At 36.6% G+C, this 26,981-nt stretch overlaps 1 protein-coding gene across 20 annotated transcripts in view; it reads left to right on the top strand.

Annotated features, from left to right (window-relative positions):
- Positions 1-26,981, top strand: part of LOC128868776 (sorbin and SH3 domain-containing protein 1) — a 139,151-nt gene that overhangs the window by 60,840 nt on the left and 51,330 nt on the right. For 11 of the 20 annotated variants that reach the window (XM_054111283.1, XM_054111260.1, XM_054111264.1 and 8 more), the window contains one exon: positions 5,684-5,746. The exons of 7 other annotated variants lie outside the window; for them this stretch is intronic. In XM_054111283.1, coding sequence (XP_053967258.1) covers positions 5,684-5,746 — 63 coding nt within the window. Of the gene's footprint in view, positions 1-5,202; positions 5,346-5,683; positions 5,747-26,981 lie in introns of those variants that run through there. 2 more of the 20 variants (XM_054111277.1, XM_054111276.1) reach the window with 1 other exon arrangement.

Raw genomic sequence — 26,981 nt, 5'->3', positions numbered from 1 at the left:
AAACTTCTCAGTATGCGCTCTATAGCTCATTCACTTTTAGTATATCTAATAAAGTGAAAGTTTGGAGTCACATATTTGGAATTCTGTTATATGGAAGGAAATTGTCAACATTGTCTGCAAACGAAATTGTCAAGACTCAGCGTTGTAATTTTTGATGAGAATTTTTTTAAATTTACTGAATTTTTCTGAGTATTCTTCGAAGTTGGAAGATTTGAGTTAGATGGACTTTGCTGTAAAATATTTTAATATTTAACCTCTTGCCCTGAAAATTAATTTCGAAAAGCCGGTGACTGTATCGTGTAAACCAATGTATAACTAACTCTTGCTTGGAACAATTTCTATTAAAGCTTTTAGCAGAGTGTGTTTCACAAATGCATATAGTCACTATATTGAAATGAATATAAATAAAATTAATAATATTTTAAAGAATTTTATCATCTGGACCGATTTAGCAACGAGTGACGTTGTCATGCAGCAAAATCAGTTTGTCATGTCCACCATACCATTCCGGCCGCTGTTCTTTGAGAGCTTGATTCAATTGCATTAGCTGCAGTCGGTAACGATCGCCAATGATGGTTTCAGATGGTTTAAAGAGTTCATAATAGATGACACCCTTCTGATCCCCAACATATAATCAAAGGTGCGACATGCGTCGTCATCCAATAATTGCTTTGGCTGAGTATCTTCAATTTTTTTCGGTCCTTCTTCGCCATCTTTATCACTCACGTCGAAATTGCCACTTTGGACATAAAATTTATAGATTATATATATTTGACAAGTAGAAACTACGCCATTAATAAAAATGGAATGATGCACGCTTAAACAACGCATTGAAATTATTAAAATTCACTATAGAAATGGTGAAAATTTGCAGAGACGGTTTGTAGAACTAGAACATTTTAGGGTCATCGTGAAGCACCTTGTCGGACCGTAATACAGAAATTAGTGAAAAAATTCGAGCTGTTGGGACAAGTTAGTGTTGAAGAAAACCCAGGTTTGTCCATTCCGCGTCGTTCTTTGGAATTAGGCATTCCACAAACGTCATTACACCGTATTTTGCATAAGGATTTGGGTCTTAAGGCTTATACCATAAAGTCCAGTTCATACAAGAACTTAAGCCGGCCGATCATCAACAACGTCGTGTCATTGCTGATTTGGTCGCTGAAATACATGAAAATGGTCCGGAATTCTATCAAAAAATCATCTTGAGTGATGAGGCCCATTTCCACCTCGGTGGTTTCGACAACAAGCAAAATTGTCGGATCTGGGGCTTAGACAATCCAAGAGTTATTGTTAAAAAGCCTCTCTATCCTCAACGAGTGACTGTTTGGTGCGGTTTATGGTCCGGTGGAGTAAGTAAGGTCCAATACTTTTTTTGAAAATGAAGCTGGAGCAACAGTTACGGTGAATGGATTGCACTATCGAGAGATGATTAACGATTTTTTAAGGCCGGAATTGGATGGTATTGATCTGGACAACGTTTATTTTCACCAAGACGGCGCTACGGGCCACACAAGCAACGAAACCAGTAATCTTAACACCTCTTATTGGAAAACCCTTTATAAATATGTATGCATGTATTTACGTTGGCAAGGAATCAGTTGGGCAGCCCTCTCCTTCAACGCACAAGCTGTTAGTTAAGCACGTCAAAAGATTGACGCTGCAGTTTCGATTGGGTAGTCGGCTTAAGTGTTTGGTGTTTTTGTTGTCTGCTGCTCTAAAACTGTGCTCTCCTCCCACTATGCGCATAATCCACCGCAGTATAGCGCTAAATACACAATCATGCAATCACACCTGATGATTTTCTCGTTAACACTCAATATCTGAGTGAAAAGCCGAAGGTACTCGTATTTGGATGCTCATAAATATTAATGAGCTGCGCAGTGTACAAAAAATATATACGAGTATATATTTGTAGATTTGTATTTATATAGTCTGAAAAATTGTTTTTGAATTGACTTTTGGTATATTGACTCTTTGGAATAGAAAAGCATCCAAGTAGATTGAATAAGCTCGGAGCTTTCAGAATCTTAACGCTTTTGCTTTGAGTGAAAGTTTTTTTTTGAATATGTACATATGTATGGTACAAGTATATATATGCATTCATACATCTGTATGAAAAGCTTTTATATTTAAATATATGTATATGGATATGTGAATAATATTTTAAAACTATGGCATATAATAGGACTATGAATAAGTTCGTGCGGTTTTTTTTCGAAATTTGAAACTTTATTGACGTAAAATGGTTACAAATTTAATATTCAAAATATTGTCCATCGCTTACTACTACTTTTTCCCATCTTTCTGGCAATTCACGGATTCCCTTTGTGAAAAATTCGGTCGGTTTTGCCGCAATCCACGAATCGATCCATTTTTTGACTTCATCGTAATTACGGAAGTGCTGGTCAGCCAGGCCATGTTGCATCGATCGGAAGAGATAGTAATCGGATGGCGCAAGGTCTGGACTATACGGCGGGTGGGGTAGGACATCCCATTTGAGCGTTTCTAAGTATGTTTTGACCACTTGTGCAACATGTGGCCGAGCATTGTCATGTTGCAAAATAACTTTGTCGTGTCTATCGGCGTATTGCGGCCGTTTTTCTCGCAGTGCTCGGCTCAAACGCATCAATTGTCGTCGGTAGACATCCCCCGTAATCGTTTCATTCGGTTTCAGTAGCTCATAATACACAACACCCAGCTGGTCCCACCAGATACACAGCATAACCTTCAGGCCATGAATATTCTGCGCCGACGTCGATGTTGAAGCATGGCCAGGGTATCCATACGTTGCCCGACGTTTTGGATTGTCGTAATGGACCCACTTTTCATCGCCAGTCACAATTCGATGCAAAAAACCCTTTCTTTTGTGCCGTTGAAGCAGTTGTTCGCATGCCATAAAACGGCGTTCAACGTCTCTTGGCTTCAATTCATACGGCACCCAATGGCCTACCTTTCGGATCATTCCCATGGCTTTTAAACGTTTGGAAATGGTTGATTGATCAACTCCTAAAGTTTTTGCAACCTCTTCTTGCGTTTGAGCCGGATCTTGATCGAGCAATTCCTCCAATTCGGTATCCATGAACTTTGGCGGCGCACCCTCGCGTTCTTCGTCTTCCAAGCCAAAATCACCACTTTTAAAGCGTGCAAACCACTTCTGGCACGTTCGCTCAGATAGAGCATGCTCACCATAAACTTCCACCAAGATACGATGACTTTCGGCTGCTTTTTTCTTCATATTAAAATAATGAAGAAGAATTCCCCGCAAAAACACATTATTTGGCACGAAATTCGACATTTTCAAGTGTGGTAAAAATATTGTTGTTTACGCTTCAAATAAAAAACTTATACTGACGTTTGTGCCTTACGACAGTAGCTCTCCAATGAATGTTTGGAAATGTGGATCGATGGAATAATAATCAAGTTACGCCATCTGTTGTAAAACCGCACGAACTTATTCATAGTCCTATTATTTTTCTACTTTCGCAGGAATATTCGAAAATAAGATTTGTGTGTTATAGTATGTACCATGAAAAAGCATATTTAAAAGAGTACTACGACCGCTCACTGGCTACTTTTGTGAAAATAAGATTCACACTATATCATATTAGTATTACTACAATTCTCTACAATTTATGTACATTTTATGAATGGTTACAACTTTTTCTTATGTTAGTCCGGGGAGAGACCGGGAGGCTAACAAAATGCGGAATTTCTTGAAATAACTTTATCCCCGGAATTTTCACGGCTCTTCCATTACTCTTAAATGGCACAGAGTTGTAATGAATTCTCTTTCGGCACAGTTTTGAAAAAAAATTGTTTTAAAAAACTTAATCTTTACAGTAATCTGGACCCTAAAATCTGTCGCATTTTCTTTAAGAAAAGTAGGACCCAACAATGCATTTTAATGAGACTGCACACTACACTGCTGCTTGAACTGAACATACACACCGTCTGATGGAGAATTGCTTTCCATACTCTACAGTTTTGCTAATGAATTTAGTTCAAATGGGTTTCATCTGATATAAAAGTTACTTGAACAAAACTTCATCATATTCATATTCCAATCTATTCGGCAGGTCTGCGAGATTTATTTAATTCTCATCTCTCGAGATTTATTTAATTCTCTCTCTCAAATCTTCGTGTACATTTATCGGCACCAAACGTTCGCTGGTGCTCATTGTTGAAACATCTAGAGTGACCTGTATGTCAGCAACTACAGCATGAATGGTTTCCTACGTCTCAACTGTAGGATTTTGATAGCAAGGCCTTCAAGCCTTCTATCCCGTGTTCGGCAAAAGAGCTTACCGGTCTTATTGTGATACATCTTCTCAAAGTTAATTTCGGTGTCTTTAGGTGCGACGTGCTGTAAATTATGAAAAGTCTAACGATGACAATGATTCCGAAACCGAAAACATTAAATGCTCTTAAAAACTGCAAAAGTGGAGCCAAACAAGTTAAATGCTCTTTAAATTTCCGAAGACTTCTAAAATTGAATAGCTTGACGGGATCGCCGCTTCAGTAACTGTTTTATAAATTTACTCTAGTATGTTTAAGGAACAATCAGGTGATCGGCCACTTATTCCTACCTTAAATCAAATGAAAATGGCGGATAAAACAAACGGAGAGCTATCGGCTGTGAAAACGGTATTAAAAAGCTTTCAGATGTTTTGAGGAGTTTAAGCTGAGGACAGCACAGTGGGCAACGCTCGTATGAGTATGCGAATTCTTAAAAAGAAAACTTAAAAACTTTCACAAAAGCGTTTCCAAAATACTCCTGATATTCATCTGCTACCGCTATACTACACATTAGTCTTGTCGGCTTGTTGACTTCTGTTGGCAAAACTGTCCAATGCGCGTTGTAGAGTACAGACCGCATATTGTTTACGAACGATTTTATATACTATTTTCTACTCTCATGATTTTCGTAAAAACAAAAGAAAAAAAAACTTTTGTATGCCACGTCCGACATTTCGGCGGCTTTTTTTCGAAATTATCTTAAAAATAAACAACAACAAACGAATACAGTATAGGCAGGCTCTCTGCCACCAGCCAACTGAGACGACCGACCGACCGACCGACCAACCAGCAGCCAATATGTAGTCCGCCCGTTCGTGCTTCAGAACATTCGTCCATCTGCGCGGTCTACACGATTCGAATAGCTTTTCCGAAAGCAAAAATAAAATCAAAATAAATCGAAAATTTGGTACAAGTTGAGCGGCGGACGTAAAGGCGTACGCAACCCACAAAAAACGCGTTCTCGGTCTCTATTTGTGTTTTTACGTTTTTGAAATTATTTGTGAAATATAAAATTTTGTAGAGGCGGGTCAACAAAATGGGACAGGGTTAGTCGCATATATAGAAATAGAAAACTAAACAGAATTAATTGTGTTTTTTACTGTCACAAAATTAAAAAAAATAATTGAAACTATGCATTTGTGTAAAAAAATTTTTTTGTGGCAAAAAATAAAGTAATTAATTTCTAGTGCTGTGCTGCTAGTGATGTAACGCGCGTTTGTGTTAAGTGAAGATGGATACAAAAAATATCAAAATCTCCAAAATTACACTCCAATTAAAGTGTCACATATATCACGCTAGCTAAATAACTGTCAAGGGAAAAATCAAAAATATAGTATATATATCCACTTCAACCCCACTCCTCTTCTTTCTCGTAAATTTACAGAGCAGACACCATCGAGCAGCATGTTCACACCGAAATTCAAAGCGACCGCGCCAACTGGCTCAGGTAATGAAAAGCAAAATTAAAAAAAAAAACACAGTAAAGTGAGCACGCAAAGCGATTCACTATCGACTCATCCAATTTCTCAACATCACCGCCATCACTTTTCCAGCATCTCATCACGCGCAATGTCGGCTCAAAATCTGCTATAGAATCGTTTCAACCACAACGTTTATAGTTTGCACTGGGTTTATGAGTTCGTATGCCCCAGTTCCGCCGCCTTTTGTCACCAATTAACCGTCGCATATCTCCAAGTAACGGTCTTTCGCGCTTTCACGCGCATTCCTCTACTCAAGTCGCCGATGCTGTCAATGCTGCTTCTGACTTCACAGATAAACGGCAAGCTAGTGTTGAGTCATGGCAGTTGTTTTACGCTAGTTGTTCTTACTGTTGTTGTTTTTATTTATTTTTTGCTATACTTCTGCCTAAGTATCAGCAGTTTTAGTCAGCCAACGTATTCACACGCTGCTGATTTGGGCCTTCCCCCAACTGCTCCGTACTACTATGAAACGCCTTTTCTGTACTGTAAAGTACTCCCTTTTGTTATAATTTTAATTTTTGTTTTTGAGCTCATTGACCACTTCAGTCGAACAGTTATTTGTTTAAATTTATTGCCATTTATTTTTAGCGTTTTTCCAATGCATTTCATTTGGAAGCGTTTTGTGCGCTTCGTGTTTTTCAAATGTGGTTCTGTTTTTGTGGTTTCCATCACAGTTTCCATGAAATTTTAAGTAGTCATTTATATATTGTGTTTGCAATCAGTTTGGTATGTAAATGGAAGATGATGTACTATTAACAAATATTTTAATACAGCAATGTGTACAAAGTATTATTTCAAATTCCCACATTTGGTTATAAGAAGTCTCGGTGATCGGTGATCGCAGCATCCTTTGTAGCGGCAGCAGCTTCTACTGCTGCCGTACGCTGTGTTTATTAAATATAAACAAATTCTAAATTTATTGTATGACGCGCTGTTGTTTTTTTCGTGGGCGTCTAGTGTTTGACAATACAGTGTGTTAGTTTTCAAAGAGAATGGAAGAAAATTATAAAAAACTATTGTACTTCCAGGAATGGCAACAGAGGCGGTGTACTGATAAGAGCTTTACCGTATTAAGAATATTGGTTTGAAAGGCTACAATCGTTTCTAATATTTCAGTCTTATTTGTATCCAAAACAACCCAATTTCCCAATTTTATTGCAATGCAGTTCTTCTGGACCATACTTCGCAGGTTGTTGGATAAGCAAAAGCGTATTATTGTAGGAGTTAGTGCATCGTGGAACCTAAGAAAGCAGCAAAACGGTCACTTATTTGCTAGAAGGAATCGATAGGCTTAGGAGGAGCTGTTAGCATAGCCATTTCAGACCCTGAAGCAATAATGGTTATTGCAACATGCCGGTTGAATTTGTTATATATTCATTTGCATGTAACGTCAGAAAGTGTGACCCTTATGAGTAAGCGTTTATTTCTTTTAATTTATTTCTCTTTACGATCATTTCAATACCCCTATGCAGAGTTGTTTGGTCATTCTAATGGTAATCCAGTTGTTTCTGAAAATCAGTTGATTGAGTTGAGTTATTTGTTATAAATTTAAATTTGTAATATGAAAATGTTGCTTAAGGGGTGAAGAATTGCAAAAGAAATATTACACTTTAACTCTACAGAGAAGTGAGTTTAATATTCAGAAAAGTGAGGCTTTCTGGAAACCTTTATAAAATACTTTAATTTTACTAGTTTTCGTCAATTAATAAGAACATGTAGCAGACTAAGACAGCCGCCGTGGCGGTAGTAAGTGCGTGACTACCATTCGGTGAAGCTCGGGTTCTAAAACTCGAGCATCGTATAAAAGGTTTTTTGTAATAGCTCTCGCCCCTCGGCAAGTAATGGCAAATCTCCGAGTGTATTTCTGCGATAAAAAAGCTCTTCATAAAAATTCCTTTGCCGTTCGCGAATAAGCAATTTTGGATTTTTTAATTATTGCAATTTTTGTTTTTTGTAATTTTTTGCAAAGCTTATAGAAACTTGTAAAATAAATTTTCCTACATGAGTACTACATTCATTTGGAACATATCGGTCATTTGCTGCAAACAATTTTTTTTTTAATAAATGTGCAGAAATTACTACCAAGCTTTTTTAAGCTGTTGAAAAAATCGATGGCGATATTTATTAAAGGTAGCTCATTATATGAAAATATGTTTTTGCTCTATTAAAGGAAGTCCTTTTTCTGGACATTTTGGTATCTTGGATTATGAAACTTTTGCAGCAAATGCGAGAAATGCACTTCTTCAGTGAACTAAGGGAACACAAATTTGGAATTTATAATTAGATTATAAAAAAAATGTATTTAAATTCATTTATAAGTGAAAAATTAAATTATAAATTGAAATTATTTGCATATTTAATTAAACAAAAATATGCACATAGAAATTAAAAACAAAAAAAAAAGTTCACGAAAGGAAAAAAAAATCCAGAATGAGAAGACAATTTCTTCGTAAAACGCAGTGAATGGTTAAAGATCCGAGCTTGTCCTCTAATTTATGGTGTGTGTTTTGATGTTATCAACACGATTTTTGAGCGAAATCTTTCTAACAATTGTAATTAAAATGTGTGTAATTTTGATAAAAAATTTTGTAATTTTGTTTGTTTAAGTTAAAAGCATAGATTTATATGGGTTTTATAGTAGAATGAACTATATTTTCATAAAAAATTGTTCCAATTAAATGAGAAACAATTAAATTGTCAAAACTTCTCAATAAGCCCCAGTGCTATAATTATTTAAGGTAGTGTATACCTTCCAAAATCACAATGGACCTACGGCAGGTTTAAGTGTGTAATTTTTGTTAGCCACCAGACCTACCTGCCTACCATACCTTCCAAAACGGGACAACACATGTAATGTTCTTGGACTCCAAACTGGGTACTGACACTAACATGAAATGATAAGCAAAATATAATATTGATGAAAAAAAAAAAAATACCGCTGCCATCCACAGAGCATCTAGGTGTGAATACGTGTGAGGCCTCTTCTTGTATTTTTCGAAAATTTTATACATGCAGGTAAAGGAATACTCTTAACAGACTATACGAATTTTACTTTTAAGTATCCGAAGAAATTAAATTTATTGTAGGTACTTACCGGATACTGTGAAAATCAATTTTTTGCTGCATCTGATAATCGAGAAATGAAATATGATAGATTTTTTGTGAAAACTTAATTTTCAGAGATATTACTCCAGTAATACCTACTATTTCTAATAGCACTCGCCGCTCGAGTCGCAGTGACAAATTGCTTATAGATTTATTCGTTAAGCTAAACTTGCCAAGGTTGGGCGCGACAATATTTGTTTTAGCTTTAAGTTCTTTCATTCACTCATCTTCTTTCATTGTTGACGTCACCTGTGCTATATTTTCACAATAAATATCCACTGTGCGTCACTCTGTCACCATTATACACATACATATGTACCAACATACATACATATGTTGTCCAGCGTTTGCGGTCTTAATGGTGTTGGCAAGACAGCACCTCTGTTTTCAGTGCACACGTTCCGTTTTTCTTTCCACTACTTTTTTATTCAATTTATTTTTTGCCTTTTCAATGATTTTTTAACTAGCAGCCACTGGAAATAAACTGTCAGCAACTTATAGTTTTCCTCCTCTTTTTGTGTCCCTTCTAAATCTTTGATCCAATCCATCAGCGCATATTTTTGGCATCGAACTACATTTATCATGTTTTTTTTCTATTTTTTGTATTGGCGTCAACAAACATAATAAAGACTTACTGGTACATTAACAGCTGCCACCGTTAAGCTTATGAACATATATGTATGTATATGTATACTGTTGTCGGTAATCGTATTTTTATTGGCAGCATTTGAATGGAGAACAGAGGAAGTGGGATGTCCTCTGCATATTCATCTACCAAATGTGCGAACAACAATAGCACATCACTATGTAGTCACTAATTTAGTAACATATATATGTAAATAATTATTTATTAGATGATATCACACCAATGTGCCTTAAGTTCTTCAGCTAGAATACTACGAAGTATAAATTCATAAGTGCGAAATTTTATAAAAATATTGCTTGAAACACCCTTTTGACGATTTCAACGTTGTATTTTATCAAATTCTGGTCCAGGGCCATTGCCAGGTGTGCATGTGTGGGTGGAATTGTAACATATGTATTTGTAGTGAACTAAATACTCAAGTTCACGCATGTGTGCATATTTGAGGTTTATAAGAGTCCAGCAGATAGAAGGGACCGTTTCCAAAAAATCAGTTTTGGATTAATCGCAGCTATTTATTCAGGTTTTAAACCGTTTGAAAGCCCTTGATTAAAAACCTAATATTTTCGGAAAAAAACTGAAACATAACTAACACTATAAAAATACAAAGAAAACAAAAAACAAATAAATCGATCGAATTAAATTTAATTTTCCATGTTCGGAACGAATTAATATATAATGAATGAAAAAGTTTAAATTATTATGTTTTCCGTTTCAGTCACGTATTTCTTAATTTGTTTCCTTATTTTGAAAGTTTACCCTCTACTAGTTGAGCCGCAGTCTGCCTACAGAATACTCCCTTATTTTAAGTGTTATACCTTTTTGGATAAAAAAAGACATACTAAACAATAAAATGACGAAAAAGTTTTTTCTAATAGCGGTCGCCCCTCGGCAGGCAATGGCAACGTCCGAGTGTATTTCTGCCTGAAAAAGCTCCACATAAAAAATTATCTGCCGTCCAGATTCGGCCTAAAATTGTATGTACCTCCATTTGTGGAACAACATCAAGACGCACGCCACAAATAGGAGGAGGAGCTCGGTCAAACGCTCAAATAGGGTGTAAGCGCCAATTATATACAATATGTATCTATATAAAAAAAAATTGTAAATGATGAGAAGTAGGAAAGACTTAGTGAAAAATCGTAAATTCAAATTTTATCAAGCAGCCAATTTTAACTGCCAGGGCTTGGTTAAAATTCTATTTATGATTCCTATTAAATGACATATTCTTTAACTATAAATAGGAACACATTTTACCTCTGAACTAACATTCCAAAATAACTGGACGCACTAGTGAAAGAAAAATGTATATAAATTTATATATAATAAGAAGTGGAAGTGGCTACTTACGCCGACGATACAGCCTTCATAGCTTCTAGCGATTCACCTGCAACAGCATCCTCTTTGCTGCAAAACCAATTAAATATTTTAGAAATTTGACTTGATAAATGGAGGATCAAAGTTAACTCCGACAAGTCTACCCATTTACGTTAAGAAAAGATAACTGCCCTAGAATATTTTTAAATAATGCTGTAATACCAACGAATACCAAGGTGACATATTTAGGAATGCATTTAGATCGACGCCTTACTTGGAAATCCCATATTAAGGCCAAACAAGAACAGCTTAAAAATAAAACCAAGCGAATGCACTGGCTGCTTGGTCGCAAATCTCAGCTTAGTTTTGAAAACAAAATAAGACTATATAAAGCTATTTTAAAGCCTGTATGGACCTACGGTATACAGCTTTGGGGAACTGCTGCAAATCGAATATAGAAATCCTGCAACGCTACCAATCAAAAACTTTGCGTGCTCTTGTTATCGCCCCTTGGTTTGTCACAAATGAAACAATACACAAGGACTTAGATATCCCATTTGTAAAGAGTGAAATTCCAAACTTTTCTAACAGATATCTTGCACGGCTGTCAAACCATGTAAATATGAATGCTATATGCTTATTAGACTCAAGTAATGAAACAATACGACTGAAGCGTAATCATATCTTAGACTTGCCATTTCTCTAATTTTGCTGAATTAAATTATTTATTCAACACTAAATAAAAAACAAAATATATAAGTTCCTATATGAAGATAAGCAACTCATTAGTACAAATGAAATTTAATACATTTAAGATCAAATCTTAGAACAAATATCGTAATTTTATATGTAGTTTTGCATTTGTGCAAATACTACCGCTGCTATTAGATTATAAGACCTAATTTGCTGAATATCATTATATTAAGATAGATTGCAAATAAAATATTTACACAAAAAAAAAAAAAAAATTATATACTTATAATAAAGATATATATATTTGTATATATATATATATATTTTTTTTTTTAAGAATCTTTAAAATTGAATATCTCGAAAACGATTAATTGTTGCGCATAATGCCATGTAACTAAATAACTAAATAATTAAAAATTACCTAAAGAATAATGTACAGGGTGCGCCATCTTTTATGTCGGTATGTAAACGCTGAATAACTTTGTCATTTATCAACCGCTCGACTTCAACATTACGAGTATATTTTCGATACCTCAATTCAGTACAATTTCAACCATGGATCGCTTTACACCGAAAGTGTATAGTGACGCTATACATCGAAAATAGTCGTTCTATTGTTCAAACTCAACGCGCATATCGCAAAAAGTATCGCTGCAAACAGGCACCGTCTGACAATGCTATTCGACGTTTGGTGTCGAATTTTTTTGAGCACAGGACAGTAGGATATGCCGTTCAATAAGACCAATACGTTCCAATGAACTTGTTGAAGCAGTGAGGGAGAGCGTTGCTCAGGAGCCAACAGTGTCGTATCGTCGTCGCGCTCAGCATTTTGGCGTCAGTGAAACCACAATGCGGCCCTTTTTAAAGGATGATCAAAAATTGTTTCCGTATAAAGTGCAATTGACACAAAGAATATTGCCGACAGACCATTCACGTCGCTTGGAATACGGCCAAACAGCCGCTCTGCGAATGCAATAATTGAATTTCTGCAACGAAAATTCCCGGGACGTCTAATGTCAAAAAGAGGCGACATCGACTGGCCCCCAGATCACCTGACTTAAGCCCCCCGGACTTCTTTTTGTGGGGTTATCTGAAAAGGGTTTACGCCAACAAGCCGCAGACTATTGACTAGCTTAAGGCAAACATTCGTGCCGAAATCGCCGCTGTAAGACCCGAAATGCTTAACAAGGTTATGACAAACGCAGAAAAAAGGTCGTAGTTTGTAATTGGTAATAAAGATGACCACTTGATTGCTATTGTATTCAAAAAATAGTTTTGATAAACTGTAAATAAGCAAACCAAATATAAATACCTCAGTTATACAAATCAGTTGTTTTTTTCTTTTCAAAGTTATTCAATGTTTTTATACCGACATAAAAGGTGGCGCACTCTGTACTTAAGTATATTATCTAACACGACTTTTCCGGAAACCCTGCATATTTACACCTACGCGCAAAATAATCGCGGTTTTATTTTGACAATTTTGGTTGGTTGCGGTGTTGAGAATTTTCTGCCAAATGAAGCGCATGGTCGGAAGTATTTTATATTGAAGGAAATACTCAACACCTCAGCGAAAAAAATGGCAAAAATCACTCAATTTTTATTTTTCTTACTACTGTACAAAGCAAATCCCGCGCCGTAATTTTAATAGTTTTGAATGACGTTTTGTTCTTCTTAGTCAAACCGTCAAAAACGGTATTCATAATCGACTTCACTACCACATCAGCAATAATTTAGTAAGGACTTTGAAATTTTTGGTAGCTCATAGAATTGAAATCTTATATTTTAGGAATGTAAAACTGAGTTTTCAATTCTCGGTAAAAAAAACAACGATTAACACCGAAATTAAAAAAAGGATCGAAAAAGATAATAGACCTAATTTAAAAAAATCAAAATGTTTGTAGAAACACCGCTTTTGAACGCTCTTAGCAGCAAATTTATTTTCATAGCAAATTTATTTCATTCCGTAAACTGGTCGTTTAAAAAACGCGAGTGCGTCTTTAATGATTTCTGAGGGTAGGACCCCTTACCTTTTGCATTGCATTTGTTTTTGCTTAGATATATTACTTTGTCTATGAGTTATTCTACTATGGACATAGATGAACCCCGCAATGACCGCAGTGCCACTACTGGTTGCATATAAAGGGTGGTTAAGTTTCAAGGGCAGGTGTTGATTTTGAATAAAATACAATTTTTTTCGGAAATTATAGTCATTTCTCTTTATTATGATAATATTAGTATGGCTCAATTACATATGGAACAAAATATCGGTCTAAGGGCCGCCGCGGCCTCGGCGGCACACCTCCATCCGATGGTCCAAATTTTCGATGACGCTGAGGCATAATTGAGATTCTATGCCGTTAATGTGCGGAATTATCTCATCCTTTAGCGCTTGAATTGTTGCTGGGTTATTGGCGTACATCTTTTCTTTCAAATAACCCCAAAGAAAGAAGTCCAACGGTGTCGTTGACGTTTAGGTGTGGTTCACATTCAACATCGGCCCTTGAAATATAACCACCCTTTATACCATACAGTCCTGTTCTGCATTTCGATTCCGACCATATTTTCTACGTTTGAAAAGTTTTACTTGTAAGTAATGGAAATTAAAAGTGTGTAGTTGGCAAATTAACCCTGTTGTTGCTCGCCAATATTTTCTGTATTAATCTTCATAATGTTGAAAAGATATTTTAGGCTCTATTGCTCTAGTCTATATTGAATTAGTTTAATAAATCTTTTGAACGGAAATTTTATTCAATCATTTTTTCGGATAAGGTACATTAGACTTCAGCGCATACGCAGTACTCATCGAAAAGTTTGATATTTACATGCAAGGCGAGTTCATACAAGTTGATTTGGTATAGCAGCTTATTCGTTTCATTTCTCGCGATTTGGTGGTTTTAATGTCAAAGTATCCTGCTTCTTTGTTTACTTAAATTCCCATTGAAATTTAGAAAATCAAGCCACGACAGAGTATAGCACTTAAGGCTACTCCGAAAGCTGAATTCGATGCTGCCCGCACAATTCTGCGAGATGCTTTCGTCATATTTCGATGACAGATTTTACGATGAATCTCCAAGATGCTGTCAACCAGATTGCCTCAAGCGCCAAAATATGAAGGATTGAACTAAAAAAGAGCAAATCACATAGTTTTTGACGTGATAACGTCTCGAAAAAATGTGTCGTTACCTTGCTCATTAGTGTTACCTTGCTCATTTGTCGTTACCTTGCTCATTTGTCGTTACCTTGCTCATTGCCGTTACCTTGAATGAACTGCAAGCGAAAGCGCGGAACGAACAAAGCAAACGAACGGCAACGTTCGACATCTTGCTCTCTCCTACTTAAGTGAGCGTATATATGTATGTATATGTGCATATGTAGGTATATAAATTCACATACTTGTATTTGCACATGTCTTCTTCCTGTGTGCATGGTAATGAACCATTTCTCTGTTGAGAATAGGACGATGATAGAAAAAGTAGGATATGAAAGGGAGTGTTTCGAGTGCAAAGTGTCTTGAAAAAGGCAAATCGATGATGGTGCCTCTTAATGTTTTTGACTTATTAACGTCTGATGCACAATCGAAATTGAAGATATCTTTCATGAACTTGATAAATGTGTCGTCATTTTTCACGTTTGTGTGAATGTAACTTGATCAATTCCATTGCAATTCCATTTACCTCCTCCTCTATATTCATACAAAATATCTATCAAACAAATAAAACTAAAATTTTGTTTTGAAAATTGCAACCATTCCATCAATATTTTCTTATGACGTTGTCACGTTAAACTATCGTCAGTAAACCGACTTTACAGACAACCTCTTTTTTCTTTGAACAATACAGAATTCAAACCAATCTTTAAGATGAATCGACAATCCCATATGCCAATGAAGCCAAATACTTGGTGCAAAACTGCGCTGGAAAGCCCACGTAAAAAGAAACGTGACGAGCTCGGCATGCTAACTGTCACTGAGGTGACGAAACAATTTGCCACAGCTCACAAAGAGCGTCTAAAAACCCATGTCAACGTGGCTGCATCCAGCTTACTTCAGCTGACTACTACGCATAAACGGCTAAGGCGCATAACAGTTGCAGACCTCATGCAAAGCGAGTAGCATACATTTTATTTTTACTTGTATGTCTTTCGTACAAATATTTAAATTAAATATAAAATATTTTGTTAAAAAAAAAACAAAAAAAAATTCAAATTGCTTGTTAGTATTATTATTTATATACCAGTTACAATTTTATTAAAAAAATGCCACCACCTAAACAAAAACAAAGTACATGTAAATGTTGTCGTTGCTCTACCTTCTATGAACTATCCTTGCTTCAATGTATTTCAAATAATATTCGAGCATATACTATACATATTTGTGGGTTCGTAACTTCATTCTCATTTTGATTTGAATTTCAATATTTATCGAAATTTATAAAAATGCATTGGAGTTGTGGAACCAATGTTTTCTGTGAAAATATGTATGTCAAAATATTTTATCTTTTCTCGAATTTGTACAAATTATCCGCGCCTAATGGCCAACCCCAAACGCAAGTATTACTGGAACCAGCTGTTTACACTGTACTGGGATTTTTCAACTTTTTTTGGGCAAAAGATTCGATAGGTGGTCTTTAACTAGCGTCCTCCATTGTGTTCGATTGGCTTGATAATGGAAGTCATCAGAACTTGATGCTTTCACAAATGACTGTGCAACCAATTAAAAAGCCCATACATTTAGTTTGGAAAATTACTTTTATTCAATTCAAAGTAAAAAACGTGTGAAATTGATACAAAATGAAGAATCAATTTACTTTTGCTCGATATGACCACATTTTGCCTTGACTATGAAACAAATCGCAAGCTGCCAGAATGTGACTTGCAGGTATTTTGGCCCACTCGCGGACAATGGCTTTTTTCAGCACATCGAGACTGGTGAATCTTTAAGTTCGGACCTTACTCTCCAAGATGGCTCAAAGAGAATAATCCATCGGATTCGCGTCTGGTGAATTTGAGAGCCATTGTGTGGCCGTTATAAAGCTCGGAACGTTGTTTTTTAGGCATTCTTGGTTCACTCGAGCTTTGTGAGACGATGCCGAGTCCTGTTGAAACGTCCATGGTCTGGCACCTAAATTTTTGTCTGCCCACAGCTTCAAAGCAACCTCCAGAATACTTCCCCGATAATATTTCGCATTTACCTTGACGCCAGGCTTGATGAAAACGATTGTAGAGCGCCCATCTGCGGTTAAAGCGGTCCAAACCATTACCTGTGGCGAGTGCTGCCCGCTGGTGGCCAATCGATGACTCAAATTGTCGTATGAACGATCTGTAAAATAAACCCTAACGTTTTGGGAGTTTACGAATTGCTCAATTTGAAAAATTTTTTCGTAAGAAAACACAATGTTCGGAAATTTACCGCTTTCGGCCAGCGAAGCAACTCCTTCGCGCTCTCAAGTCTAACTTGTTGCTGCTTTGGTGTGAGATCATGCGCCTATTGGATCATTTTTCAGTATGCGGCCGATGCTACGGTCAGATATTTTCAGTTCTTCCACCATTTGGTTGGCACTTCTTCACTTTTTGAACTATTTCACGTGACGTTTCAGTCTTTTGTTGAGCACCTCCATGACGTTTCGCGATGCTACCAGTATCATTGTAACGACTAATGGTGCGATAAACAAAAACTTTATTTATTTTAAGGTTCTCGAGCTCACGAAAAATCGCTAGTTGTGATTTTCCAGCCAAATATAGTGCAATAAAATTATTACGTTTGGAATCCATTACTGATTTTCTTTTTTCGCGTTTACTGTCGCGAGCGGTCTGAAGTTGGTTACGCTTCGAGTGTCGGACCCTGTAATAAAAATCTTAGCAGTATAGCTTTAAAGTTGAACGAGTTATATCAAAAATATTAAAATTTAAGCAAATGCGTTATTTTTTTTTATTTTTTTTGCACCGTATTTTATATATCCATTAAAATTTATATCGTTTTCGATTTCAAAATGTATGATGTAAGCTGGTTTCTAAATGAGCTCTCATTTCATTTTCATTTTCAAATATTCTTATCTCGAAAACTAGATCCCGCCTGACAAAACAGTAAACGCCATTCAAATTAGAGGGCCTTGGCTAAGTACGAATAAATATAAAAATCTTAGCGCTAATTTTAAGCTTGCCCATTTTTATCGAATCTATGTTAAATTATACGAATTTTCCGTTCTCACTCAGAATTGAGAATACCACCAGGAAAACTAGTCGAAAGACAAAGCAGGTCTGATAGAGTTTTTCAATAAGGATTTTTCGAATTGGTATAACTCACGGTATGCTTTTTTTTAAAAGCCATAATACGGCGGTTAAACGAATCCGAGATTCCAATATTCTATGGCTCTGCTGCCTAAGCGAGCTCGATTTGAGCGCTGGCTGGTTTATGTACATTTCCAGGTATTTGGTCGAGTATTGATTATTTATTGTCATAAGCCCGAGACTTTAGAAGGCCTAGCTAGAAAACGTATAGCGGGGTGCAATTGCCTGATTTTTGTGACCAATTCAACTCAAACAGCTCAAAGGACTGGGTCTAACAGATTTGAATCGCATTAGTTAAGCGGGTTCAGGCTGCAGAATGAAGAACAGTTGGATTTCAGTTTACTATATAATACACAGCAAATTTTAATTTAATTTATTACTGCTTTTAAACAGTAAATGCACCAAATGCGCACCTCAACTACTGAACCTTGATCACACCCACTTAGCATCTATTTTATTCTTACCCGAATTAGGTCACTATTTACATTAGAAAAATGCTATCTACTGAATCTATGCTACGAAAAATCAATTCAATTTGCCGCACCTTATTAAGGGCCTAAACGCAAAAGCATAGAAAACGTATGTGTGTATGTGCATAAACAACATTAAATCTGCGCAAAATGTTACAAAACGTATAAACAACCTGCCACTCAGGCAGGCAGCTAACGCATGAGCGTGGCGCTAAAGCGGATGAAAGCAGCTAATCCTAACTAGCGTTTTTTTAGAATTTTTTTCTATCTATTCCTATTAACTGGCTTTTTTTTCTTTCTCGTATTTTATTTTTGTTTTATTTTGTAATTTGTCTACGCGTTGCGTCCCATTATATCTCATTTACTTTACGCTAAATAGTGTCCGGCTGTGTTTGCAGAAAATCAATAACATTTTTAGCGATTTTTACGAGCCTATCCAACAAAGCGCATCATTTGACAGCACTGATTCAATGCGAAAGCGGTAGGCTCGCGGGCATTGAACGCGTCAACAGTCACACAATGCCTACTCGTATGTGCATGTAAATATAAAAATTTAACGGATCACTATTGAGGCGGCTGGAGTTGTATTCAGGGCAGGTTGGTGCTCGTTAACTTCAATGCACTGTTGTAGCGGCGCTCCTTGTACGCGCCTTGTTTTGCAGTCGCGCTCTGAAATTTTTACGAGCATACATTTTTTCTGTAATTTTTCATTTGTTCTTATTTTAGTGTTCTTAATTTATAATTTTATTTTTTGTATTTTACTGTAAAAAAAGGCGAATAATGCAAAAAATTAAACAAAATCGTATTTCCGATTGATTTAATTTGATTTGATTGACTGACTGCGGCTACCGACCGTCGACTGCCGACGGCGGTCTCTTACCCACTAGCAACCGCTGCTCTGCGCTCTACCTCTGCCAGTGCGCGCAGTGGCATGACTAGCGGCGCGGTGGAACGCCTTGGAGCGGTCGCTTTCATTGTGAACGACTTGCTCATATGTGAGCTTGTGTGCACCACCGTCACTTACTGTACTGTGTACGCGCCCGCATATACCGGAAGCGCGTTCGATTGCTTCATGGCCCGCGGCTGTGCGCCCCTTGTGGAATATTTTAATTTTGCAGTGCGCAGCGTTCAAAAAACCACGGCTGAGCGAGGCGCACCGAATAGCAGCGAATCAAACATTCCAAAGAACCAATAATTAGACAATATGCGAATATGGACTACAAATCGACCGTAATGAGATTTGTTGTTGCTATTGGTTTAATTGTTCACAGACAATTCAATAAAATTAACTGTAGGGTGCGGCAGGGAGTCACAAAATGTTGTCAATGTTCAAATTGTATGCGTACACAAACAGCGCGGACATGGACGCGCACGATTGAATGATGCTTGAGTGATCAAGTTTGTAAAAGGTAAAAACAAAACAAACAAACAAAAATAAATGGATTGAAATTAACAAAAAGTAAGAATAAAAAGTCCGCTTGATTTGCATTGTTCGCCCCTGACGCACTCATTCGCTCACTCGCTAAGCCACCGGTTGTCGCATTGCCATTTCGCTTTTGTGTAATTGATCGCCTTGTTCCGTAACTACATGCAAACTAGTGGTAGCTGTTAGTGTTGTTATTGTTGTTGTTGTTGTTGTTGCACTCATTGAACGCCACTCGAGCTGGGTGTGTGCCTGCGTCTCATTGGGATCTACCGAATACCTAGCCTGACCTACGACCGTCCGTCCGCCCATCAATCCATCCATCCGTCCGTCCGTTCGCTTTTTCAACAAGGTAGTGATTTTGCAGTGCATTTATTCCGCCTGTGGTGACCATTTAGCTGCCACAACAGCAGCAGTAGCAACAACAGCGCGACAACAACAATAATAGTGACAGCATTTCTGCCTTCGCTTCCAAGCAGCTTTGTGGAGTGTTTACTTACGCGATGTCACGCAACATTCAGTCGACTCCAAACGCGCGCGGAGTCAGCCAGCAAACGCGTAACGCCGAGTATTCTCTGATTTGAAAAAAAGCGAATATAAAAAGCCCAAGCGGATAAAAGTTTCCTTCTTTATTTTGTGTATAGAAAAAATATCCTGTATTTGGACAAAAAAGGACATTGCTGCGTTAAAAGTGTGCTTCCAAGTATGTTTGTAAGCGAGTGGAACTTAATTAAGTGATGTGAGATTGCAAGAGACGGTGTTGGAAATAAAAGTGACTCGAAATAGTACTTTGCTTGAAAGGATTGATGGTTTTTTTTTTGTTTAAATAAAGCGGTGTTTTGAAATTGTGGTTAACTTATGCATGTATGAATGGCCTGATAGAGAGGATTTATGTGACGCATTCGCTTTAAAGCTTTTGAAGACACTTGTAAAAAAACTTCATACCATCAAATGATATACAGGTATCATATAAAACGGCATTAGTGGAGATTTGTGATATGTAAAATAAAATTAAATTGAAAAGACAAAAAGGTATGAGAAAAAGTCACTTTCTCAATATTTATATAAAAATAAAACGATATTGAAAAAAAAACCTCATCATGATGCGTTACGAAATTCTATTGAAAATATTTAGTTAATACATTTCCTCTTATCACCGAAGGAAATAACACTTACATCCTTTTAGGTTATTTGCGCGACCTTCCCTCCTATTTAATGTGTGATAATTACCACAAATGATGTTTACTTACAGATTTATGCCGCCTCCGAACAGCAAATACTTTTTTATGAGGCGATTTTTCATGGCAGAAATACACTCGGACGCTTATCATTGCCCGCTGAGAGCAATGAACAAAAACAGAAACCTAAACAAAAATTTGGCGGAAACAGCATCTCGTTGAGAGTACATTTTCTAGGGCTGTTTTCTCATCTTACCACGAAAATACGTTTCAATGTCCTAGACGATAAATTGTTGCTTATATAAAAGTCCTTCTGGGGTCCAAAGCGCCCATCACTTTATGATTTTTAGAAAAGTGTGTGGTAAAAACCTAAAGTTTTTTCAAAGGCCGCACATTCTAGAGAAAGACAATTCAAGTTTAAAAAAACAAGAAAAAATTTAAGTTTGGCATAAATTGCATTTAACCCTTCGAGACCCATTAGTTACAATCGAATTGCAAGTTATTAAATTAGTTTAAGTTAAGCTTATGAAAATTGAAACTCGGATCCGAGGTAACAGACAGAAATTCAAAGATTTAACCTACGGTCCTGAAAATCACAGCTTAGGTGGCTAACAGCGCCTTTTTCTGTGCGAGTTTGAGAAAAGTGGCGAGAAACACCCCAAAAATATGTTATTGGATGTTTTTCTACTACTTTTCATAAAAAGTAGCTGACATACTTACGACTTTCTTCTTCTTCTTAATTGACGCGATAACCGCTTACGGGATTTTGGCCGAGTTTAACAATGCGCGCCAGTAATTTCTTTCTCGAGCTAACCGGCGCCAGTTGGGCACACCAAGTGCAGCCAAGACCTTCTCCACCTGATCATTCCAACGCAGAGGAGGCCTTCCTCTGCTATCACTAGCTGGTACCGCATCGAATACTTTCACAGTCGGAGCGTTTGTATTCATTCGGACGACATGACCTAGCCAAATAAGCTGCTGGATCTTTATTCGCTGCACTATGTCTATGTCGTCGTAATGCTCATTCTGCTCATCGTTCCATCGCCTGCGATATTCCCCGTCCAAAAATCTACCGCAGAATGTTTCTCTCAAACACTCCAAGTGATACCTCATCGGATATCGTCATCGGCCAAGCTTCTGCGCCATACGTTAGGACGGGCAAGATGAAAGCTAACACCCTACAAAGCTTTCAGTTTTGTTCGTCGAGAGAGGACTTTACTAGTCAATTGCCTACTTAGTCCAAAGTAGCACTTGTTGGCAAGAGAGATTCTTCATTGGATTTCAAGGCTGACATAGCATGCACTAAATTAAAGTGTAGGTTAACTTCATTTTATTAAAAATTACTTTTGTTTTTGGAACTTGCATTATGGTTATTGTAGCGCAAAGTATAGGTACGTCTTAGGAGACTTGACAGCACAATTACGTTCGTCCGTTACATGTATTCTCACGCTCTTCCAATCAGTCGTTGCTCAGACGGTAACATGGGCACTGTCTCAATCTCAGTTTTTACCGAACTCTGTAATAAACAAATCACAAGCACTGCCAGTGAATCAGCTGATTCTTTCAAATTCGCTGATATAGACCTATGCCATCACTGGAGGCGAATATTTTTAAAATATCTTTTAATAATTTCTGAGCATGGTTATTATGCCCATCACGAGACCTTTTCGAACCGTATCCGCAAAACTATCTTTCGTTGTACCTACGTGACTATAATTCAATGTCAACACATGGCAGTTGTCAAGTAACAAGGGAATGAGCTAAGCAGCTCTTAGAAATGATATTTACAGAATATCAATCCAATTTGAACCAAATGATTATTAGCATGCTGGTGTTCGAATTTTGGTACGTTAACATGAAGAGCTGCTGCTTCCTTGTTTGAGAAGTTCCTTGCTTGTACTAAACTATTGTGGCTCCAATTAAGGGGGTAGTATGGTATTTTTTTTTTTTTTTTCATATTTTGTTTTTTTTTAAATTATTCTATAACATCTTAAGATTATTGTGTGAAAGTTTGAAGTGCATTAGAGTAAAATTGACAAAGACACAAAGGATTAAGTATCTACCTCTCCAACCGGATTTCACGCTGCCGAAATCTTTAAACGCGTTTTTCTCACACTTGCCTTTTTTACGGTCGGTGTCCACTGTAGATTCATATCTACTGCACCGATTCTTTTCAAATTTGGTTTTTTTGTTTCTTTACTTTATTCACGAGGTAATGACGTCGAGTTTTTTTTTTTTTAAATTTTGTCATATTTTAAAACAACAAAGTTTTCAAGTTTTTTTTATGAAAAATCGGTGTTTTGACTTCAAAGCGCTTTAAAAAATTAAAAAAAAAAAAAAAATTTCGACGTTGTTACCTGCGAAACTTTATTAGCTGATGAAATCAATTTGGTTTTTTGATTTTAGTTGATCCAGTAATGAGTTCTGAGAGACACCGCAATAAAACTTTTTTATGAGACGTCCGCGAAGATTCGCTGCCACCAACTCATTTCTTCATAAAAATCAATGAAAATTTCACACAATACTCTTTAAATATGACTTTATAATGAAGTAATTTTAAAATTTGGAATAAATCAACTGTGTCGACAAAAAAAATTTCGAAAAATATGCTTGTTTTACACCGAATTAACCATACTACCCCCTTAATCCATAGTTATTTTTTTAAATTCAATATAAAAGTATTTCGAAACAGTTCTGAACTTCAGATATTTCTTCAAACTTCAGCAGATGAATGGAAGCATTTCACGTTTTGAAAAATGCCTAACATCCCATTTGAGTAAATTCACTGACCCGTTAACACTGACTTCAAAGAGTTTCTTTTCTTGGTGTTGTCCTGAAATGGTAAAAAGTTCTTAGAATTTCCAAACGACGAATGATCATTATGCGTAGTTTTTTATAATGCATATATTCACTCTAATTGTAGGTAATATAGATAGTTAGGTGAAATGGTTGAAGTACCAGCCTGACACTCCCCAAGTAACACAAACTTGTCGTTTTGATACCACTTTGAGGGCTCCAACGGTCAGATATCCAACCAAGGCTGTTAATGTAATAGAGAAGATTGATGGAATCCAGGTTGGAGCACTGCCCCAGACTGTTGAAGAAAGGAGCTCCCAGTGACCTTAATCGCCTAGCTGATAAACGCGGACATTTACGGAGAAAATGCGTAACAGTCTCTTTCTCTTGAAGGTCTCTACAGCTTCTGCAATGGGGATTAAATGGCAAATCTAGACTTCCTGTATGTGTGCCGAGCGTCCAATGACCGGTAAATACAGCTTTGGGTTTGGAAATTGGAGGGCGAGCAGTCCTCAGAACAATCTGCGTCCTGCGTCTATTGTATAATACTGGGACCAAAGGGTTTTTGAAGTGGTACACGAAGAAACGGAGCTCCATGTGTCCTGTGTTTTCCAGAGAAATAAGTTGTACAATTCCCCTTCAACAATAGTCAAGGGGATGCCGATAACTGGGTAGGAGACCAATTCAGTCGACCCCTTCCTAGCAAGCTCATAAGCAATTTTCAATTTCATTTTCCTCTATATTTGTATGTCCAATTAGAAACAACTTTTTATACATATTTTATTAAAATTTGAAAAAAATGTTTACAAAAAATTCTTTTTCCTTAATCTCAGTTCAATTACATTGGACGATAAAATCAAATATTTTCCAAAATAACAGGGTTCTGGCAATTGATTCTAGTAGCGAAGGCAAACAAAATTCCACTTCTTGGACAGTCGGCATAGGAAGAGTGATGCTTGCATTTTGGATATATGATATCTTCAACAGTTTTATGTAAAAAACTACGGATAACCTTTTTGTAGAATATTTTAATCATCTAACTCCTCAATAGACGGGTATTTTTTGTCTCTTTTGCGATAAAGGGCCAAATAAACTCATAACAGAGGGTTATAGCGGGCAAAAATGAAATATTTGTCATGAAATTCTCTTAAGTCTCTAAATACACTGAAGCTTCAAATTCAACTTAAAAGCAAGAAATAAGTCAAAACGGGTGACGTACACTGTAACTTACATGTATTGAAAACACCAAGACAATTAGATATCACTTGCACATTTACGCTTAAATTATGAATTTTAAGAAAACATAGACAGAAATTCACAAACGATTAAAATAACTGCGAGATATGTTATGATGTAGCGGCAGGCTACAGAAATCAAAAAGAGATCAACGAAACCAACGCAAGACTGAGTGTTGTCGCGGCCCAACGCTCCCGAGAGTAGTGAACAAGGACAAAAAAAACACAACTGTAATGATACTCTCAATCGCTTAAATCCTACGAGCGTATTTTCATGCTTCGGTTTATTCGATTAATTTCGTTATAAATTCTTAACCTTAAAATGAAGCTAAGAGTTGAAATTCATAAGCCATTTTCTGCAAGTGCATTGCTACTTGATAAATAAAACAGTAAATATTCGGAGCCCAAAAATAAAGATGTATCTCAAATACTCTGAGTTTTCGCGTGAGGCGTAAAAAATGTGAATATTGGCGCTTACATTATTCTTTCCACAATGGCAAGGAATACAGTTTTATGCTTTTTTATGAAGAGTATTTTTTGGAAATACTCTCATAGGTTTGCTATTGCCTGCCAAGGAGCGACCGCTATTAGAAAAAACCTTTTCCAACAATTAGTGTTTCATGTCCGAAGTTTCAACTACCGAATGGTAGTCACGCACCAACCCATCGACTAAGGCCGTCGCACATATCTACGGTCTACATATACACACATAATTTTACTTTAAAGTTAAAATAGAAAAATTTCATTGACTACAAGTTTGTCAAGTTTGTCATCTCTTCAAGTACCTTTTTCATCAGGCGCAGAAAAACGACGCATGCTTTTTTTGTTTTTCGAGTCTCCAAATAATTTACGAGAAATTAATTTTAAATACATATATAATTTGATTATCTAAATACTTTGTGTGTTCTGCATAGTTATTCAAGTTTATCAACCACATGGATTTTACATAACCCAAAAGTCAAGATAATGACAATCTCGCAGAGCAACTACTAAAATTAAATGGCAAATATCACCTTTGTCATACACTTTGATTGATCAAAAACAGATTATGGCTGGCTATAAATAGTCCACAGACATCAAAAGCAATGGTAGGTGTTGAGTCAGCCTCGCTGTGAGGGTAAAGTGTTGTCAATTCCCTCGAGATATACCCAGCCAAGGAGTCAATGATGCCTCTGGCATACACCTTCATAGCGTTCGTTCATTTACAGGTGGCTGATAAATTTAAAAACATCACTTATGAAGGCGTCTTAATTACATGCATACACACACATTTACTGCCACCAAATGGACATCTAGCCAAACAAACTCGTACAGTACTAAATGTACACATCAACGTGAACACTTGCGATTTTAGTATCTGTTGTGTAGAAATACAGTCAAGGAAAAAGGAGAATGAAATAAAAAATGCTAGAAATTATTCGGCGGTGTTCACTGGTGGCTTTGAGACTATGCATATAAATGATGCTGCTTACGATTACATACATATGTATGTGTTCATATGTGCATGCAAACATAAATACCTGTATGTATTTAATGTCTATACTAGAGCTTGTTGTTCTGTCTATTTGTTGATTTCTTTTTGTCGGCCAGTTCTTTTGTAGCGGATTGTAGCTATGTTTGCCAAAGTGGATGATTCATACTTTGTCGTTGGCCATTACTATTGGCCATCCATTTCTTGACTACTTGCCAAGAGTGGCTGTTTTTGGTTGCATATATGTATGCATATTGTTGTTGTGCCGTTAGATAGTTCAGTGTTGCACGCAAATAATCATTTACCCTACAAACAAAAGCGCGGCGAATGCAAAGATTAAAGAGAAAAAAAATAAAACAAAAAAGTGATTTTGGCGATTTTATACGAACTCAGTTTTTATATAATTTAATTATTGTATTTATGTACATACACACATTAGTATATTGTGGCATTAAAACCCCATTGAGTTTTTCTTTTTTTCTTATTTACTAAAATAATCCATTCATGGGTTCGCCGAATTGATTCTTCGTCTATGCATAAATAATCTTAGCGAATTTCAGTTTATGAGATTTTTTCTCATCT

The sequence above is a fragment of the Anastrepha ludens genome, chromosome 6, assembly GCF_028408465.1.
Source record: "Anastrepha ludens isolate Willacy chromosome 6, idAnaLude1.1, whole genome shotgun sequence".
Lineage (NCBI taxonomy): Eukaryota > Metazoa > Arthropoda > Insecta > Diptera > Tephritidae > Anastrepha > Anastrepha ludens.
The sequence above is the reverse complement of the archived record's forward strand: the minus strand, read 5'-3'. Positions and strand labels throughout refer to the sequence as shown.